The sequence below is a fragment of the Odontesthes bonariensis genome, chromosome 4 (genome assembly GCF_027942865.1).
Source record: "Odontesthes bonariensis isolate fOdoBon6 chromosome 4, fOdoBon6.hap1, whole genome shotgun sequence".
Classification (NCBI taxonomy): Eukaryota; Metazoa; Chordata; class Actinopteri; order Atheriniformes; family Atherinopsidae; genus Odontesthes; species Odontesthes bonariensis.
In genome coordinates this window covers 24,254,032-24,276,080 of record NC_134509.1, presented here as the reverse complement: position 1 = coordinate 24,276,080, position 22,049 = coordinate 24,254,032, and the positions used below count along the sequence as shown (strand labels likewise).

The 22,049-nt window shown below is 40.2% G+C and overlaps 1 protein-coding gene across 1 annotated transcript in view; it reads right to left on the bottom strand.

Annotated features, from left to right (window-relative positions):
• Positions 1-22,049, bottom strand: part of pkd1a (polycystic kidney disease 1a) — a 78,406-nt gene that overhangs the window by 39,415 nt on the left and 16,942 nt on the right. Inside the window, exons 3-12 of the mRNA XM_075463562.1 lie at positions 20,677-20,745; positions 19,665-19,736; positions 18,110-18,273; positions 16,308-16,558; positions 15,621-15,881; positions 15,311-15,479; positions 6,007-6,184; positions 3,694-3,908; positions 374-495; positions 111-261 (exon numbers count right to left, since the gene is read on the bottom strand). Of these exons, the coding sequence (XP_075319677.1) occupies positions 111-261; positions 374-495; positions 3,694-3,908; positions 6,007-6,184; positions 15,311-15,479; positions 15,621-15,881; positions 16,308-16,558; positions 18,110-18,273; positions 19,665-19,736; positions 20,677-20,745 (1,652 nt within the window). The remainder of the gene's footprint in view (positions 1-110; positions 262-373; positions 496-3,693; positions 3,909-6,006; positions 6,185-15,310; positions 15,480-15,620; positions 15,882-16,307; positions 16,559-18,109; positions 18,274-19,664; positions 19,737-20,676; positions 20,746-22,049) is intronic.

Sequence of the window (22,049 nt, the reverse complement as noted above, 5' to 3'; positions counted from 1 at the left end):
GGCTCAGGTGGCTTACATCTTTTTTATAACACCTACTGGTACTCCCTTTGGAATGTGTGCACATTTATACGTGTCAAGCGTATGTTAGTGTGTTGCTGTGTGTGACTCACTGGGTAGCAGCAGGTGCTGGCCAAGATAATGGCAGAGGGGTCTATAGGTCTGGAATCTGATGTGGACTTCTGAGCTGAGCACCTGGATGACAAACTCTAGGGAGGAGAGACGGCCTGCCTGAACAAAGCTCATGGCAGGAAACAACAGCATCTGACCGGACAAAAGAAAAGAACAAAGAAATTGATTGAAAAAAAAAAAAAAAAAGAGTGTCTGAGGACACATATGTTTAAACCAATATAAAAAAAAGGAAATTCCTACATACCTCTACGCCACTGCTGGGAGGTTGTGGAACAGAGGATAAAGTGGGTGAAGCTTGGTGCAAAGGATTATGGGAAGGAAATGCAGCCATGCCCACCATGTATACCCCGGCATCTGGAACACGCACTGCAGAGGCAGAAACAGAATTCTGTTAAAGTGGAGACGTGTTTGAAAGCTTGCGGGTGCTTTAGAACTTATTTGACGTTATATTTTTATTATACACAAAAATATTCAATAACCACAATTCTGCAAGGAGAAAGCCTTGCTGCACCTTCTGCAATTTGCCAAAGATCATGTGGATGAGCCAGAGGGCTGTGGGGAAACTCTTTTGTATAACCTTCTGTGTGAAAGCGAAGCATTACGCTCGGAGACAGAAAAACAATGCATCCCAATATAAGAACGTCGACGCAGCTGTAGTTCTTTTCTTTCTCATGATATGAAACTTTCTCATTTCTTTATTCTACTTCATCAGAAAAAAAAACAACAAAAAAACAACCTACACCTATTCTAGCAAATTTTCTATGTTTTACAAAGTTAATAAAATGGCTGAATAACCACACATGGCTGAATAACCACCCTCCAAGTGTTGTGATTGAATTCTTTGCCACTCAAAGTGGTTTTACACTAAAAGCCACACTTAAACATTGACACATACTTAAATTACATTTTTCAGTCCCTGCAGCACTTCTCTCAATCATACACACACTCATATGCTCTTTCCATTGACACAATGCATTCCCGTGCCCTTTACCCAAACCATCACACCTGAATGTCCAACCCTAACCCATACCGTAAATGTCATCTTAACCCTGACACTAGAACCAAGTCTTAACCCTCAAAAAATCCCTTTGCTCCTTTGAGGACAGAATATCCCCATTTTTACAGGAAGTCTTCATATGTTGGTGTGCAGTCATATTCTAGTCCTCATCGTGTAGGAAGAACAAGCGCAGACACACCATTGAATGCATCAGAGACAATGTGGCGTTCAGTGCCTTGACCAAAGACATTTCAACATGATGTTAGGAGAAGCCAAGGATCAAAACACCGACTTAAGGATTGGCTGACGACTGCTATACTTCTTGTTCCACCATGATGACTTTCCCTTAACTGGCATGTATATCCCTAAATACATGCTGGTTCAGTTCTACGACTCCTTCTATTCCTGCTTAGTCGCATCAACTTTGTCCCACCATTCCACCTCCGTACCTTATAAACAGACAAGTGATGACCAACAAAGGTGCCAAAGTCCTGCCTTAAATGGCAAGTGTGAAGAGAGCAACTCAAACAAGGTGTTCGTAGTATGAAGATTTGGGCGTGAATTGCTGCATTTTGGCCACAACAGCTTAAGAACTCTGATGGAACAATACATTCTGAGCTGTAACATTGAATCTTAAAGGATTTGTGTCTGTGAACTGAATCTCAGTTGAGTGGTGCATGCAGAAAGACACCAACCTTACACATACATGTCATTCTATAAAGTATGTGTACAGTGTTTGCAAATTGAGGTCCTGACTTTCATTCATATTCATCCAAGCTGGTGGGTAAGCAACTAAAATACTAAAAGGCAAGGCTAAAATACATTTGCAACTCAATTGTATGCATGATTGGATTTTTTCATTAAAAAAAAAAAATACATGACTGAGATCAAATTTTTGCTTACTTTTTTCTAGACATTAAGAAAAGGATTTGCATGAAATACCAGAAAGACAGAAACGTATACAGGGTTCACAAGCACTTCTGTGGGAGAGGCTATTTATAAGAAACGATGCAGTCCACACCAGTAACAAACTGTTCTGACGTCAGAGAGAGAACAAACCTCTGAGGCAACAAAGAAAAGCACTTCAGTACATGATGTACCTGCTCACTGGAGAGTGCCACCAACACTGACACATAGAGTAGACAAAAGAAGCTCCGTGAGACCACCAGGAGGACAGATACACAGATACACATGAAAACAATGATCAGTTCACACGCTGTTGGTTTCTCTGATGGCAGCTGACATCGTTCATTTCTTTGAAGGAATTCAGCCTCATGGATATCTCCTGCTGGTCAATATTTCTGCTTGAGCTTAGAGTGGTCTGACACAACTGTGTTATTTCTATGAGACTGCACAGGCTCAGGAAAAACATTGAACAATTACATCTAAAGTGACTTCATTCATTCAATCCACATATAGTGACAAACATCTTACACTGGTGGCCAAAAGAGGATGCCATTTCTTGTATTTCCTGCTTTCGTGCACATTATGTGTGAATATCAAGCAACGTATCCACAGAAATAGAAAAAAAAAAAAACTCGGCCAGGCAGGTGGAGAATTTTCTTATTTCTTGACTTTTTAAAGTGACATATTTAACATTTTGCACTTTGCTTTTGAACATCTGAAAAGACTTTTGCTTTTGCTGCAGCAATCAAGCGTCTCCATGTCAACAACTGGTATGATTCATACAGCAAGTATCAGGACCTCTTTCACATTTTGTTCAATTATTTATGTTGTAGGTTTAATTTCAAATTGATCAAATTGCTATTTTGCCCAAGAATTTACACAGAATAACCATTTGAAAATTTGAAGTATTTAGACCCTCTACTGTGGCAGGCACCGTTCCTCTGTGTATTTTTTGTTTGCACCAAACCAAACCTGAATCAGGACAGCAACACAAAAGCATTTCTGAAGATTTGAGTGTTCCCTGGAGCCAGACTGAGTAACTAAGCAAGAACATCAAAAACAGTCAGAGAGGTGACAAAAATGTAGAAGTACTCTACAGCGACATGAGAGATAGTTGAAAGGACAACTATAAGCTGCTGTGAATGGAAGTGAATAATTTAAAAACTGCATATTCATACACCAGTAGCCTGCAGTTTTCAGAGTTTTAATATTGATTTAATATTAATATTCTATTTCACTATTTTTTTTCTTGAAAAAAGTATATATTATATCTATATATACACACAGGTAAAAATTAAGATCATTACTAACTGTGATGAAAGTGTTGCAAAATTATAAAATGCTTTAATATGTTCTTGCTCTCTTAAGTCTGAGAAAGCTCCTTATTACTTAGGAGGATCATAAAACATAGTCCTGACTTATTATTCTAACCATAATGCTGGTACATATGGTCATATACTGTATGGCGTCCCTGGAAAGCTCTTACACAAGGAGCAATATTCTGCTTTAATTATAAGTGGTTCTTTCGGGAGCCTGACTAAAGATTGTGATTACATGTCATGGAGAGGGTGTCAGCTTCTCCTTTCTTCTGTTCTCTGCGCCGCGACCTAAATTTACAATAAATTCAGAGTGACGAAGACTGAGTGGATCTGTGGGCATACCTTGGGGGTTGTACTGGCAGACATAAGCTCGTTTGGCGTCACACAGGTGGGAACTGGTCTGACCGTTCTGATCAAAAGACACGCACACGTTTCCGCGAGAGATCGGCGATCGAGGCGGGAGGCCCTCCTCTCCATCCTGTGCCGCTGATCCATTCACCCAGCGCAGTTTCCCTGGAGAGTTAACATCACTCAAGCCGAGCCACACACCTCGCTCCCTGGTGCAGAAATAAAGAAAAATGATCAAAAATAAATACATACAGTCAATTATCTGTTAGCTTCCCTTCAATAATCAATGATTGCAGAGGAGAAAGTGGGAAAGGGGGCTCTGATTGAACACAAGGGGGTGGTCCAGTATTGATTCCAATTCCATGATCATCTCTGATAAGTGTATTTTCACTCCAAGGCGATAATAACTCTGCACAGATTCACCGCACTCACTTTTCTTGTTGTTGCACATGAGTGGAAAAAAAATGGGAACAAAGTCTTTTGACCTTTTGTTTGATGCCGGTCATAGTCATTTCTGACAGTTATAAAAATGTTTCTGGATGAAAGCAATTTTCTTCCCCATCTTGTTTTCTTTCTTATGGCTGACTACTCACATCTGGGAAAACGGCATCAGCTGAAATAGGAAAAACGGAAAAAGGGTCTTTGTAAAAAAAAAAAAAAGTTTCTTATATAAGTGAGGGGGTGGAGGAACATAAGAGCGAGGAGAGAGGGTAAAAGCTCCATCTGCAGCAGGTTTTTTCTTGTCTTATTCACTTCAGGCTATGAAGCCAGGGTCTCTACCTCCACATTAACACACACGCACACACACACACACACACACACACACACACACACACACACACACACACACACACACACACACACACACACCAAGCCATGTCACTTTCCTCCTCCGAGGGTGCTATAATTACAACACAGCTGTGCTTTTACAGATGTGTTTTTGCAACTTTGTTCCATCTAAACACCAAACACTGAAGGTCTTCAGGTCAGTGCAGAAATATTCTAAAAGCCAAATCCGAAGCTCAGTTTGTATGGTGTCTACACAGGCTTGGTTTACACAGGCACACACACCATCCTTACATTGTAAAGTTTTACACATCACAACTTGCCAGATATTAGAATTCGGTCAATTAAAGCCCAGATGAACACTAACATAATAAATATCACACTGTGCCATTTTCTATTAAACAAAAACAAAGCCAAAAGGCAGAAGCAGTGTGTGGAAAACTTAATTACTTCAACAGATGCTGCTAATCAAATATGTTGATTCACTGGTAATCAGCGAGATTAAGAACCTCTATGAAAGCAGAAGTTTTAGCGGTTCGTTGGTCTGGAACATTCAGTTGTGTGTTAACACAATGTGAAAGAGGAAAGACATCAGCAATGGTCTAACAAAAGCAATTGTTGCTGGGGTTGCCTTAAGAGAGCTGTGCATAAACCGATGCTGCAAACCTCAGTGAACTGAAACAACGTTGTAAAGAAGAGTGGGCAGAAATTCCTCCTCCATGATGTGAGAGACTTATAACGGCATAAAGGTGGTTCTGGCTTTGTTGAACGAATAATGGCACGTCATGGAATACGTCGTGTTGTTGCTAATATCAGGTTATATTAACTTAATTCTGAGACATAGTGTAGACTGGGTTATTTTTTTTATTAATTAATTAAAATGTCTGTATTTTATGCAGACAGAGAATAAATAAATTTAAATAAAAATGTAATATCAAACCACAAATACCAAGTACTTCATGTGGTGTCATCCCGTAAATATTCCCACTGAGAACAGCCAAACATCACACACATTTAGTCAAACAAATTCTCCAAAACAGGAGTGGAGATGCAAGAAAAACACATTTTACACAAATCACCTCCAAAATGATATACTTCAACATTGGTTAATTACTGAAAGTTCTGCATTTGTTTTGAGTATTTTGCATTCTGCTTCCATGCTTCTTCATGGCGGCTAACACACTGCAACATGGTTTGTTACACTTTGTGTTGCAAACGAGGATAATACTCTGTATCAAAGTGGTGGTTTTGTATTTGACAGCTTTAGGCAGCGCCTGGTGATACACTTCCCTACTGATACTGTATAATATGAAGTGAACACAGTGTACACATCTATTAATGTGTGCATCTCTGTTCAAGTGTTTCTCCAATTATTGGAGGGAACTATTTATGGGTATTAATTTCAGAAAAATTGGCATCACCATTTGACCCAAACCTGATAATATGCAAACAGTATCAATGTATGGAACTACAGAGGGAAACACTGAGCCCCATTTCCTGACGCAGACAGAAAACACTCACTGTGTGACTTTCTCTGCCAGCAGGTTACGCAGTGCGTCACTTCTGACTATTGCCAAATCTCCGGTGCGGTTAAGGCAATGTTGTCGAGCCTCGGTCCAGCTCAACTCCTCTGGAAAGATCTCGAAACAGCTCGAGGACTCTGTGTCGTTCACTCCAGCTCTTGGACAGTGAGGGGAGGCTGGCAGAGGAGAGCAAACAATCACATGATTTCCCAGAACATTTGAAGTCACACTTGCACCGCTGGGAAAATAATCATTCACTTCTTTACTGATAAAGATGATTTTAAAAACACTGTTTGTAAAGAATTCATCCAACATATCATATGCCGTACAATACATTCTGACTATACACTTCTGAAAGACAGCAATGCAAAGATCAGTGCAGTTAGCTCAGATAACAGTCCACATTATTAAACAAATTTCCACCAGTGTTTTTTGTAAAGCAGGACTTAATGTGATATTTTCCTCAGGAAGTATGTCAATCTGCATCTCCATTTCAGTGGAAGTCCTAATATCCACTTATAATTATTAACATATTTGTAAGGTAGACGAGAAAAGAAGACAAAATGATGACAAAAAGAAAATGTTAGAAGAGTGGTGGTTGTACCCGCATGCCGAACAGAAACTATTCATCTGAAACCACCAGAAAAGCTGCAGTGACATTTATTTTCTAAACTTCTACAATGTCTCTCTGTCTTCTAAAGCAACACCTGCCTCTTTGTGAAAACTAATCCTACAATATCTCAGAGAAACAAAATGGTGCACCACCCATCAGCAACAGTACCACAGATGTATTAACGTACTACAGAGCTGTTGCCTGGTGACAGATGGCAAGTGGAAATGGTTTATGCGCATACAAACACGAGGGGTTTTCTGTGTGTGACACAAAGGAAGATAAGAAAATAATTATTGCATAACTGGGGCTTGAATGATGAGTCACTATGAGACAGCAGGGAGCAAACAGTTGGCTGCAAGGTTTTAACCTAAAGCAGCTGTAACTAAAATTCTTATAGTCGACCACACAGTCCCTTAAGTTGTCCCTTAATGACTTCAGAGCATTAAAGCCTGTTTCAACTTATTGTTTCGGTTTTCCAGCCCATGTCTTAAGTGTTCTGAGTTTCTCTCACTGATCTCATAGTGTATAGTTTTGCCAGCTGCACACAGCTGTTTGTATTCATATAACAAAGTTCCTAAACCAAAACTGCACCACCTGCTCATTGCCAGAAGCAGACAAACAAAGTCAATGATAAACTGTTGAATGTAGTCAACCATCTAGTTCCTAATTATCCCCAAAGAGTGAGAAGTGTCTGATCACAGCCATGTAGATCATTGCTTTATGTGCATCAGGAATGCAGAATGTTATGGTTGGCTCTTTACTGCATATCCTTTTCAGCCAGTTTTTTTCAGAGTCAGACATTTTCCCCTAAAATAACTTTTCTGCAAATGTATATCTGTGCAAAAAATAAATGCCATGAATAATAATATTTTTTTCAATTAAAACTTGACAGTAATTCTAAGCTCATAAATAATTGATTTCTATCTGCAAAACCTCAGTTCGGAGACACAGACAGGAGCACCAGAATGGGAGCTAAACAATTCATCCTGTATTCTGCATGTAAAAGTAAACATTTTTGTCAAAGAAGTCCAACTTTGATTGGAGCACAGATGGATCTACTGGCTTGATCTTCCCATCAAAAAACTCTAGCCTGATGGCAAAATAAAGTGGTTAAAATATGACAAAATAGAGATAATAGTTGGAAGAGATACTGATGAAAAATATCTAAATATACCATACAACTAGATTCCCCATAAAAGTCTAATTTGATGTTTACATTTCTTTTATATGAAGTGTCTTTTAAAACAGCAGTATCAGGACCAACAAAGGCAAAAAGGTTGTTTTGTAGTTATTCTTCACTTCTTCTTCTGGTATCAGTTTTGGATAATAATCAAAAATATTTTGATATTAGTAGTACTGATATGAAGATGGAGCCTGTTGAGACTGTAGCTAACTTATCAGAGCAGACTGTGCTTTCTGGGAAGGGGAGCGGCCTCCCTTGCTTCTAATTTTAGATGAAATTTGCAGTGGCAACATGCACCTCACTTCCTGTTTCATGGAAACCTGAAGCAGATGTTAAGTGTTCTCCTACACCACATTCATGCTGCTTACATTGTGTGTATGTGGGGAAATTAGGTTATGAATCACTGATTAACTAAGCTTTGTGGTTCAAAATTCACTGCCTATTGTTGCAAACAAAAAGAAGACAAATAAACCGAATTATTGTAAAGCTACAATATTCTTTTTTTTTTTTTTTTTGAAATATATTTTTTATTGAGCTTCAAGGACATAATATATAAGTACACATACAATGCTCATTTTTATACTTATATATATACTTACATTGACTAACACCCCCCCCCCCCCCGGAACATGTTGGACACCACTCCAATTTAATTTTAAAAGAATAAGAAAAGGAGATAATAATAATTAAAACTAATCACAGTCGAGAGAGAAGAAAAAAAAAAAAAAAAAAAAAAAAGTATGCATACATCCATATGTATACAATATTACAATAAGAGCTGTGCACCAAACACGATCTGATCCATATGAAATTAATCACAATCACAACACAAATGCCTGGTGGCCGCTAAGTGTTTAACAAGTGGGCAGAGTTTTAAGTTTACCAAGATACTTTAATACCGGATCCCAAACAGAAAAGAATTTGCCCCTGGACCCTCTGAGAGCATATTTTATTTTTTCCAATTGTATAAATTGTGCTAGGTCACTAAACCATAAGGACACTTTGGGTGGATTTTTCGCCTTCCAGTGCAATAATATTCTTCTACGTGCAAGCAACGTTGTGAAAGCAATTATATTTTTATAACATTTCTTTAATGATGCATACCTTCTATCCGTGATACCAAATATGACCATAGCTGCGTTGGGTTGAATGTCAATATTCAGTGCTTCTGACAACGTTTTAAAAATAGTAGACCAATAGTTTGCCAAGGCTGGACAGGACCAAAACATGTGCGTTAAATCAGCAGGAGTGTTCCGACACCAGTCACAACCTGCATCAGTGTTTGGAAATATTTTGGCCAGTCTTGCCTTGGAGTAGTGGATACGATGTAGAACCTTGAACTGTATGATGTTTAGTTTAGCACAGGAAGAACTATCGTTCACTCTTAAAAGGGCGCTCTCCCACACCTCCTCTCCGAAGTCCTCCCCCAGCTCATCCACCCAGTCTGCTTTAATTTTTGCCAGTGTTATTTTTTTAAAGGAAGCTATACAATCATTAATTCTTGAGATGAGTCCTTTAGGGCTAAAGGGAGATTCCAACAGATCATCTAGACCAGAAGATGGTGTTATGCATGGAAAATCGGGATCGTGACGTTGAATGAAGTGGCGGACTTGGAAATATCGAAACAGGCTAGACCGAGGAAGGTCAAATTTACGCATCAGATCATCAAAGCTTGCAAAAGTAGAGTCTATGTACATATCCTTAAAATTATAAATGCCTCGTCTCTTCCAAAGACTAAATTCAGAGTCTAACCTGGCTGGAGGGAAGAGGTGATTATTGTGGATGGGACTTAGATGAAGAAGGTGCTTGAACCCAAAGTGACGTCTAAGTTGAACCCATATTTTAAGGGTGTTTATGACTATAGGATTATTAGTGTGTTGTGAAACAGAGAGGGGAAGGCAGGAGGTGATCAGGGCTCTAAGAGAGGTGGAGGTACAGGACGCAGCCTCAAGGAGACACCAGTCTGCGTCAGGAGTATGGAGCCAAAACATGATTTTTTGTACATTAGAGGCCCAATAATAATGACAGAAATTCGGAAGAGCTAGACCACCTTGATTTTTAGGCCTCTGTAATAGCTCTAACCGTATTCTAGGCCTCTTCCCTTCCCATATAAATGAAAGTAAAGACTTATCAATAGATTTAAAATAAGATTTAGGAAGATAGAGTGGAATGCATTGGAATAAGTAAAGAAACTTGGGAAGCACATTCATTTTAACACAGTTCACTTTCCCTGCTAAGGATAGATGAAGAGATCTCCACCTCTTCAAGTCTAATCGGACCTTCTCCAATAGTAAGCAAAAGTTTTCTTGGTAAAGATTTTGCATGCCCCTGGTAACGTTAATGCCCAAATATTTAAAGCCATTTTTAGACATTCTAAACGGTAGAGCACCATCCTGTATTTGAAGAGCCAGATCATTAACAGGATAACATTCACTTTTACTGAAGTTCAATTTGTACCCGGAAAAAACACCAAAGCTCCTCAGCGCGTGGATAATATGTGGAGCACATGAGACAGGGTCAGATACATACATTAATAAATCGTCTGCGTAAAGGGACACTCTGTGCTCCCTCCCCCCCCTATGAATCCCAGTAATTGTTGGCAAAGTTTTAAGTGTAATGGACAAGGGCTCTATGGCCAAGGCGAATAGCAAAGGACTGATTGGACAGCCCTGGCGGGTGCCCCTTGACAGTTGGAAGTATTGTGAGCGTTTACCATTCGTGATTACAGAGGCTTTGGGTGACGTATACAAGAGTTTGATCCATGAAATAAAATTGGGGCCATAACCAAATTTCTTCAAACAAGCAAATAAGTATCCCCATTCCACCCTATCAAATGCCTTCTCTGCGTCCAGCGCGATAACCACCTCAGGTAAAGCACCAGACGCAGAAGAATAGATGACATTTAGAAGCCGACGGACATTAGTAAATGAGTAGCGGCCAGCAATGAAGCCCGTTTGGTCAGTGGATATCACGTCACACATTGTGGTTCCCAAGCGTAGAGCAAGGGCTTTGGCCAAGATCTTCACATCACAGTTTAGAAGGGAGATGGGACGATACGAGCCACATTCTGTGCTATCTTTACCTGGCTTCAGCAGGAGCGTAATTGATGCTTCAGTCAATGTCTGTGGGAGTAATCCTCTGGACAAAGAGTCATTAAACATATCAAGTAAAATCGGTAATAGTTTATCAGAGAACTTTTTATAAAATTCTATGGGGTACCCATCAGGGCCTGGCGCCTTGCCATTTTGCATTGTTTTTATTGCATTACTGATTTCCAAGCGATTTAGTGGAAGCTCAGTCTCAGTCCTATGATCTGCTGTTATAGAAGGACCCTGGAGGTTATTGAAGAAATGTTCCATGTCCGAGTGATCATTTGACATTTCTGATGCATACAACTTTGAATAAAATGCGGCGAATGTTTCTTTAATTTCTTCTGGGTCAATAGTTAGTTCACCATCATCCCTTCGAATTTGTGGGATTTGTTGAGAGGCTGAGTGACATTTAAGTTGGTGTGATAATAAACGCCCGGCTTTGTCGCCATGCTCATAAAAGTATCCTCGCGATTTTAATAGAAGCCGTTCTGTTTTCTCGGTTGATAGCAAATTATACTGTGTTTGGAGGTCTAGCTTCCTTTTATAGAGTTCAGGGGAGGGACAAACAGAGTACTGAGCATCCACTGCAGCTGTAGCTTTAATGAGCTCCTCCTGCTTAATTCTTTTCATTCTATTCATTCTAGCTGAGTATGATATAATCTCACCCCTGATTACAACTTTTAATGTTTCCCACAGGAGAGAAGGAGAGATGCCCTCTTTTTGGTTGGAATTCAAAAAATCATCTATTTTTTGTGATATAATTCCACAGAAGTTCTCATCGGCCAGGAGGTTCCTGTCTAATTTCCAAGAGGGACGCTCTAGTTGATATAGAGGGAACGCAAGATCCAGAACTACAGGGGCGTGATCTGACTCTATAATAGATGCATACTCAACTTTTTTGACAAAGGGGAGAAAATTCTGGTCAATGAAAAAATAGTCTATCCGACTGTATGAGTGGTGTACATTAGAAAAAAAAGAGAAGGATTTACTATGCGGAAACAAAAAACGCCAAGGGTCAATACTTCCTATCTGGTTCATAAGAACCGATAATAATTTAGCTTTTTTCGAAAGATTTGTATGCTTGGGATTGGAGCGATCAAGCGCTGGGTTCATCACGCAGTTCAAGTCTCCACCGAAAATCAATTGTTGTGAATTCAGATCTGGGATTAGTGACATAATTTTGCCAATAAACTTATCATCATCCCAATTTGGGGCATAGATATTAACCAGAACCACGGGCTTGTGGTAGAGTAGCCCTGAAACCATCACAAATCTTCCTTGTGGATCCGAGATAATGGTGGTTGCATTGAACTGGATTCTTTTATGCATCAATATGGCTGTTCCGCAGGTTTTTGAATTAAGGTTGGAATGGAATACATTCCCCACCCATCCTTTTTTGAGTCTGACGTGGTCCTTAACCAACAGATGAGTTTCCTGGAGAAACGCGATATCACATTTTAGGTATTTTAGATGATTAAATATCCTGGCTCTTTTCACAGGTCCATTTAACCCCTTCACATTCCAACTAATGAATCGTATAGCAGCCATTCCTGAATCAGTACCATTCACCATGATTAACTAAAGAGAGTGAAATGAGAACTGAATAACAACAGATGAAAAAGTAAAACAGTGATCATGTTAGAGTGCACAATTTGGTTCAATCCTCCTCTTACGTAAATAAAGACAAATTGCAAAGATATGGTGGTGTCCCTTCCCCTAACCTTGTCCAAGAACAAAAACAAATCAAGAACTAAAACTAAGCCTATACCTGTCACTCTCTCTGAGGCAAGCTGCAGGCTAAACACTATTCCAAAAAACTTCTGGTAGAGCATTTTCTCAACATTTCTACACATGGAGGCTCCCAGTTCTTATGATAAAACATAATAAAACCTCTTAACAGCAAGGTGAGAAAAAAAAAAAAAAACAAATAAACAAACAAAAACAAAACAGCTGAGCAGCGTCATACCTGTTAATGCGGGCGTACAGATATAAGGGAACATATATAAAACCTCCCTATTTAAAGGCAACAAACATGGTTTGAATAAAGGAGGAATTTAAGATACAGTACAACATAATGTGGATAAGTCCGGTAATAACATCACTGGGTGTCCATACCTCAGACCTGCGGGCCACCAGGCTAAAATCTTATGCCGACGAGGTGTCAAGCTCAGGTGATTAATCATCGCCAGGCTGTGCAGCCTTGACCGCGGCACGTAGTCCTAGTCCTCGTCGGGCCTCTGGTTGAGAAACTTCTGGGCTTCGTCTGGCGTGTCGAAGGTGAACGTGTCGTCCCCGTACATCACTCGTAGCCGAGCCGGGTAGAGCATGCGGAATCTGACATTCTTCTGATATAGGGCTTGTTTGATGCCGTTAAACGCAGCTCTCTTTTTGGCGAGCGCTGCGCTGACATCCTGATAGATCCTTATGGTGGCACCTTGGTATTTGAGCTCGTGGTTCCTGGCCCAGCGCAGCGCAGCTTCTTTCTGTTGAAACCTGGAGAAGCAGACCAGGAACGTGCGAGGGGATGATCTCTGGCCGACTCGGGAGGTCGGGGTGCGGTGCGCTCTCTCCAGTTCAGGCGGTGTGGGAAAGACATCGGGGCCCATCGTTTCCATCAAAACATCCGACATAAATTTTAAGTGGTCCTTTCCATCTTCACTGCCTTCGGGGATGTTCAATATACGGAGATTAGATCTCCGCGAGCGATTCTCGAGGTCATCGCACCGGTCCAGCAGCGTCTGGTTCTGGCTCAGGAGGGTCTTGATAGTAGCCTCCGCCGCTGTTAGCCGTTCAAAGTTGTCACCTGCCACGGACTCCACGGCGACGAGGCGCTTCTGGAATGAGGTCATGGTTGTCTGCAACGAATCCAGTGAATCTTGTATTGGCCTAATGGCGTCCTGGATCAGTGTGGAAACATCCTCCTTAAGAGAGGCTCTCTGTTTAGCGAATTCAGCAGACAATTGGTCCATAGCCACCACCGCGGCTGTAGGTTTTTCGGGTGTATCAGGAGCTCCCGCTGATGTCGGAGGATTGCTAGCTGCGAATGATGCTAGCTTACCCGCTGCACGTGTGGCCGGAGTTTGAAGATTAGCCGATTTCCCGTGTTTAGACGTGCTCATTTTAAGCAATTAGTTAAATTAACCGTAACGAGTAAGAATTGTGTCGAAATTCGTGGAGATAGTTCGTTCAAAAGGGTGGGTAATGAAAGGTTAACCAGGAGCCTTCACATGTGCGTCCTCTCCCTACATGTCACCACCAGGAGTCGTAAAGCTACAATATTCTTAATTAAGTGGAAGAGATCTAAGTTTTCCACCAAAAGATTTTGCAACTGTTTTGCAACATGTTTCGTTTCAACTGAAACTCCTTAACTGGGATGTCATCGTTTAACATTTCCACTCTGGGAGCACAGGAATAAAACGTAAGCAACTGGCCAGGAGGCATTGGCACACCAGTAAGCTTTTATAGTCACAGGCCTTTTTCTGGAATAATAGCCATTTACAGGTATCTCAGGAGCTGACAGCCTACTGTGTTGATATTGTTATGCGAATACATGTTGGACTTTAATGACTCCTCCTCACCTATGTGTGCTGTCCGATCCTGAACCACAAACAGAAATGACAAATTTGAATGCAGTCAAACTGAAGAATGACTTGGTATTACACTCGTGAAAGTAGGTGTTTATCAATGTCATTCAGTCATTTATCCCCGCAGACCTGATAAACAGTCCTTTTTGATCCAAGTCCAAAGAGTAAACCCTAAACATTTTAAATGAAAACATAATTAGGTAATATTATAAATACCATATATTATGATATATACTTCATATTATATAGACATTAGTATAGGCTGAGTTGTAGCAACAGAAAACAAGCTGAGCCAATGTCAGTATCAAACTACAGGCTGAATATTAACAGATCTGCAGAACAAGAAACTCCCATTGGTGCCATTTCTGATCTGCAACTACCCTTTTTTCCTGATGGATATTAGCTAAAATACAGGTATTAGGCACTTTAGCATTAATTTTTCAGATGAAAGTATATGCCCATCTTGCTTATACAGTTTATTATCAACAAGATAGTTTGCTGTATCATCTTAGGTGCTATGTCAGCATATGAGCACAAACAACTCATGCCAACTGTGAAGCACGGTGGTGGAGGGCTGATGATCTGGGCTTGTTCTGCAGCCACAGGACCTAGACACCTTGCAGTCATTGAGCCCACCATCAACTCCTTTGTATACCAAAAGTATTCTAGAGGCAAATGTGAGGCCATCTGTCCGACAGCTAAAGCTTGGCTGAAACTGGCTCATCAACAGGACAATGATCTCACAGCAGCTTGCTGTTGTTCATCTGAGGTGGACTGTTAATCGGCTGAGTGTCATTAACTGCTCAGAGATTGTGTGTTGATGTTTTCACCTTTGGCAACCTGGACACCATCCTTTGTAATCGTCCAGACTACATCCAAACTAACACCGCCCCAGCTGACAAGAGTGACCTCGAGACTCTTATTGGCCACAGTAAGTGATGGACAGTGAAGCTCCAGTTTGGGAGGAAGCGTCACGGTCACCTCTGCACGAGCAGATACCTGAACACGTGCAAAAAACAAACGTTAATTATAAGAGTAGCAATTCTTATAGCGCATTTAGATATAATAAAAAATAAGTTATATGCGAATCTCAAAAGATGAACTTTTTGGAAACATTTTCCAAAGTTTTTTGTTTCACACCTCCTTGTGTCCAGCCCAGGCCATCAAACTGACTGAGTAACGTCCTGGAAGTCCGTATTTGTGAGATGTTGTGGTGATTTCTGTTCCGGTAGTGTTGACCCGAGCTGAGAGGTCACCAAAGTCCCAGGAAAGCGTCACAGGCGTGACGTTTGAGGCGGCGGAGAAAAGGATGCGGTCATGAACACTTTGCAGTGGGAGAGGTCTCACTGAGACCGAGAACTCCACCGCAAACACGTCTCGAGCCAGGGTCCACCCACATTCCTGTCAATTGAAGGAAAGTATGTGAAGAAGAGGAAGTTTTCGGTGTTAATATGTGCAAGTATTTAAAAGTAAAATAAAGCCCCTTTTCCTGTTAACTGTCAGGATATTTGTGGTTTCACTGTTATTTTTATGGTATTATATAAAAACTAAATCAAACATATAAACTGCTTTAAATTAAAATGAATAATTCTTACATTTTCTTCTAGATTTTTTGATAACTTGTCTCTGAGCTGTACTCTTTAAGGTAAGTAAAATTTGAGGATATTGTTCAGGCCACATAGGACAGAAAGGAATTAAAGGAAGCTAACAGCAGCTGCTCTTTATGACTGACTTGTTGACTGTGTGACAGAAATATTTACACAAAGAATGACATGCTACAAATGGACTATATTAAGAATAGAAGATCTTACTGTGTGTGATGCATACCTTCATTACATGGTGTTTCGTACATGCAGCCGAACACTGAGCTTCACTGATGGAGTTGGGCCCGTTGTTTGTGCTGCAGAGACACTCGTGTCTGTCCCCCAAGCCTCCGTACAGGTGTGATAAACCAAAACACAAGCTGTTACACTGTTCACGCGTGAAGTTTCCGGGAATGGAAGAAGTAAAGATGACAAGCTCGCTTCTTCCTCCTCCTCCACTGCTGCTGTCTTTAAGACAAGCGGCATACCTCGGACCTGAAGCAGAGACAGAGGATTTAAGGCTCTCTGTAAAATTATTGTTGTTCTTTGATCTGAGTTTTAAAGGTGGGTATGCAATCATTTCAGCATGCAAATATTTCATAACCTTTCAAAATGCTGTAATCTAAGCAAGTTGAAAGAAAAAGAAACTTTACAGTTCAGGTCAGGTGGATTAATCCGCCAAGCTAAGGACTCATCAAGCCGATGTGTGAGCTTGAGCTTATTGGGTTCATTGTATAGGGAAACTAAGAAAGGAGTGCTGCAAGAAGAGGGTAGTCCAAATTGAGCTTTTTTCTATTTGATGGTCTGCCTCATGCAGTTTTAAACCTGAACGGGACTAAGCTGACCTTTGAATAGGATTTTTTCCTTTTTCTTTGACTCCGGCTTGAAGATTTTCTGAATTTTTGTGGCAACAGCAGTCCCAAACAAATATTGCTTAGAGAGCCTTCAACAACACAACAAAGAGTGTAAGGTGTGTATCCAGCTTCCAAACTCCCCAGACATAAAATTGATTGGAGCTGATGGCATATGTAAGAGAATAAAATCCCAATTTACAGAAAGCCCATCCCACAATCCAATGGACTCAAAATATCTATTGCCAACATTCTGGTACCAGACACTCCAAAACGGAGCTCATGGTGGTGGCCCCGGCACCCCTGCTGAAGAAGGTTGGTGATCTGGCCCTGGTCATAGATGGCTGTTCCATCTCTCCATCACCAGAGGTACGGAACCTGGGTGTCATCCTGGACTCCACCCTTTCATTTCAGTCCCACATCAAGAGTATCACTAAATCTGCCTTTTTTCACCTCAGAAACATTTCAAGACTCCGGCCCTCATTATCCGACTCAGCAACAGAGACCCTCATCCACTTGTTTATCTCCTCCCGTCTGGACTACTGCAATGGTGTCCTGTCTGGGCTACCCAGTAACCCAGTAAGGCCCTTGACAGGTTGCAGTATGTCCAAAACTCAGCTGCCAGGGTGCTAACTCACACCAAGCCCTGGCAGCACATCACCCCCATCCTAAAGCAACTTCACTGGCTCCCAATCAAAGCATGCGTCACCTATAAAATCATTCTCTTGACCTACAAATCTCTCCACTCACTTGCACCTAAGTACATCTCTGATCTCCTCCACCCCTACTCCCAGTCGCGGCTTCTGCGCTCCTCAGACAAGGACCTACTTTCCGTTCCTCGCACCAGACTAAAAACATATGGAGATAGGGCCTTCTGTTCAACTGCCCCTACCCTATGGAACAATCTGCCACTTCACATCCGTTCTGCCCCCTCTCTACTACAGTTCAAAAAGAATCTAAAAACTCTCTTCTCCATGTCCTACTCTTAAACCCACCCCTTCGGCCCTACCCTTCCCCCCTTCTTTTCTCTTGTTAAGCGACCTTGGGTACCCTGAAAGGCGCTATATAAGTCCAAGTTATTATTATTACTATTAATATTAGATGGCTGGTCATGGCTGATAGCTAAATATTTATTGTATGCTGAACTATTGAAATATTTGTGAACACTAATATCTGTATGCATTTCCTTTCTTACCACAGGTGAGCTGGCTGACATTAAGCAAAGGCTGGCCATGGACCTCAGGTGGGTGGTTGCAAAGCATGGCATGCGGGCGTCTAACCTGCACCCCTTTATCCTGGAGCCACCTTACCAATCGGGACAGCTTGCAGTCACACTTAAAGGGGTTACTGCTCAGATCACTGGAAGAGAGAAGAACATGGATAAAATAACAGAATGTTAAAACATCTAATATGTCAAATTTGAGCACCATTAGGACCATAAAACTATATGGTAGTACAATGATAAACAGCTGGAACTGGTGCTTGATAATTAGAAATGCTAATTCCAGAAGAATTTATGGGAATTAATAAATATTCCTGTGGTGGTAGAGTGTGGTTTTGGCTCAGTTGCATGGGGAGATTTGCCGCTGAGTGGTTCAGGGAAAATAGAAAAACTGTGTATCTATAATCAGTCACTCCCTCTCTATAGTGTGCCGATGTCCTCGATGGCCATATGCCATCCAGCCATCCTGCGTTTTTGCCAGCCTGTTTTTGTTAATGCCAACCTAACAAGAATGTGTATCATGCAAATAAATAATGCAAATAAATGTGTCTTCGGTAAAATGCCCATGGCTGTCCATTTTGTCTGTTCAAAAACCCTCTTTAGTGTCAGTTTTGTCACTTTGCTAACAAGCCATGTTAGCATAATCACACTAAACATCTTTAGGTTGTTTAACTTTCAAAAGAAAGATATTGAAATAACAATTTTTCATGCATTTCAGGTTTTGTGTTGAATCTACAAAAAAAATTGGCTTTTTTTTCGCCAGTAAAATGAGAAAATGGACAATTAGTTAGCCAAGAGCTAACTAACTTCTGCCAAAAATCAAAACAAACATCTTTCTAAAAATATATAACGATAATTTCTCATTTTATCTTGTTAAGTTGAGTATTGACATTACTTTTTGCTCAAAAGTATGAGAAAGAATGCAATTTCACATAAAAAAAGACTTTTTGATGCTACCTACGTTGTTAGCCTTTGGTAGTAGTAAGTATGGTATGGGTGAGTGTTGAACTGCTATTTTAAGTTCCTCTATTACACTTTACCATCTGATAGGATTGATTATGTAACTAATGGGACATTTTGTCTTTTAGCAGTTACAGTATTCCCTTTAAGCCAGGACAGTAAGTCAGCATACAACATACGCCACCACAGCACTGTAAAAACTGATTTAGATATGTGCGCTTTTTTCAAAATCTAAAAGGAAATATTAAAAAAAAGGTGTTTTCTTTTAAATGAACCAGAAGGACCAAAGAGCAAAGAAAAGGAGGTTAAAAAAACATTGAGTACAAGGAAATATATGGTAAAGGAAGGACCAATGATTGACAGAAACAGTGAAGTAGGCTGTATAGAAAAATGGGAGAACAAACAAAGAGTGAAATGGAAGTAGGAGAAAATGAAAAGATAAAGAAATAATGTCACTCTTCAGATGAACCTGTTACTGTTTAATTATAATTCCACATTTCTGTCTTTGTTGGAGAGACAAAAAGATTAAAAGAAACACAAGGAGTAACAATAAATGGTTATTACTTACATTTGAGTTAAATTACACAGGTTGTCACATATCCTCTCTTCTATGGTGGTGATTTCATTGTTGCTCAAATCTCTGGTTGCAGGGACAAAGACAAATCATTTTTGACATAAAAGCAAAGTCTTTTTCCTTTTTTGACAACACTTATTTAATTACTGTCAAATTGCTATTCTGGCAAAATTTACAGCATGTTCTAAAGGTCTGACACTCGCTAACAATTCTAAGCTGATAAATTAGTCACGTGACAAATTATTATATAAAATTGTTCGACATTGAAGCAAAGATTTTTTTAGATTTGCATTTATCAAAAACAAATCACTTCTCGACATCCTCATTACACAAAAACGACTTGTTATTCAGCACAGCAAAGCATAAAATATTGTTCAAATAAAAACACATTAATCCTGAACATCTAAAGTGCTAAACACAGACTTTTGAAGTTTATTTTCATATTTTACTGTCAGCGTAAAAATCACTTTCTTCTTTTCTCCTCTCTTCTTTTCCTCTCTTTGCTCTCTCAACTTGGATCTCCTTCTTGCTCCCTCCTCCCTCTTCTCGCCAGAAAGCTACATAATGGAGCCGTTGTGTGGTGGTTTGGAAGGAACTGATGGAAACCATCAGAGTCCTCTCTCATCACACACACATGTACATAAACATTTGCCTAAACGCCTATTCAATGAGTGGAAGAAGTAAGGTAATGGATGAAGGAAGAGGGAAATGGACAGATGAATAGAGGGAGGTGGTGGGAGCCTGGAGCTGTAAGCTGTAATTGAACTTAATCATACTGTGATTAGTCGTGCACATGTGTAGGTATGTGTGTACAAGCAGTATGCAGTATGTGAGTTTTTTTTTAATGCTCCTTGGCCTAGCTGATGTGCTCCTGGGATTTCTGCCTACTTAAATTCAGACTAAACCAGGCCTTTATTTTCTCTGCTCTCTTTTCATCTTCATCATTCTCATCTTCTCTAAACCCTGGGATTGACAGTTCTATATCTTCCTTTGGCTTTTTACTCACAGGACGGACAGTGGACCACAGCAGAATACTTGTCTGGGGAAAACGTTGATCCTGTTCCCTTGAAGGTAACTGAAATAACAGAGACATATACATAGATAAATAATCACAAAGACAGGCAAACAGACAGATAAGGTCATGTGAAAAAGAAAGTATTCTCAACATTAGGAAAATAATCTGGACCAGGTCTTAAAATCAAGTGAATACAATGTCACATGTACAAAAAAAAACATGATATATTACACCGCATTATTTACCGTTCACAGCATCATTTACTTACCAAAAATAAAGCCAAAAGGCAGAATTGTGTGGAAAAAATAAGAACAGGCTGACTCCTTCCAAAGAAGCTAAAGAGGGAGTAGCTGCCAGCTGCTGCTATTCAAATGTACTTGATTAACTGGTTGTCTTCACCTTTATAAAAATTGTTTTTGTTTACTGGTCTGCACCATTCAGGTGTGCGTTAACATGACGCCAAAGAGGAAAGAAACAGCAATGATTTTAGAGAAGCCCATCAATTTGGAAGGGGTTAAAACACCATTTCCAACACACAAATACACACACAGCATCTTTACTTTCTAAGGTTTTATACATCACAGCATAAAAAATATATTAAAATTGTGTAAATTAAAGCTAAGATGGACACTTTCACATCAAATATTACACAGTGTCACTTTATATATATAAAAAAAACAAAGCCAAAATGCAGAAGCAATGTGTGGAGAACACACTTTTATTACTTTCACAGGACAGATGCTCCTAATCAAATATATTGATTAACTGGTAATCAGCAAGATTAAGAACCTCCATCAAAGCAGAAGTTTTAGCGGTTTGTTGGTCTGCAGCATTCAGGTGCGTGTTAACACAATGCAGAGGAATAAAGACATCAGCAATGATCTTAGAGAAGCAACTGTTGCTGCCCATCAATCTGGGAAGGTTTATAAGGCCATTTCCAAACTATCTGGAGTCCATCATTCTACAGAGAGAAAGATTATTCACAAGTGGAAAACATTAAACACAGCTGCCAATCTTCCCAGGAGTGGACATCCCAGCAAGTTCACCCCAAGGTCAAAAACCCAAGAGCTACATCTCAGACTCTACAGGCCTCAGTTAGCATGTTAAAGGTTAAAGTTCATGACAGCACAGTTAGATAAAGACTGAACAAGTATGGCTTGTTTGGAAGGGCTGCAGGAGAAAGCCTCTTGTCTCTTAAAAGAACATGGCAGCACAGCTTAGGTTTGTAAAGTTACATCTGAACAAACCACAAGACTTCTGGAATAATGTCCTTTGGACAGACCAGACCAAAGTGGAGATGTTTGCTCATAATGCACAGCAGCACGTTTGGAGAACACCAAACACAGCATATCAGCATAAACACC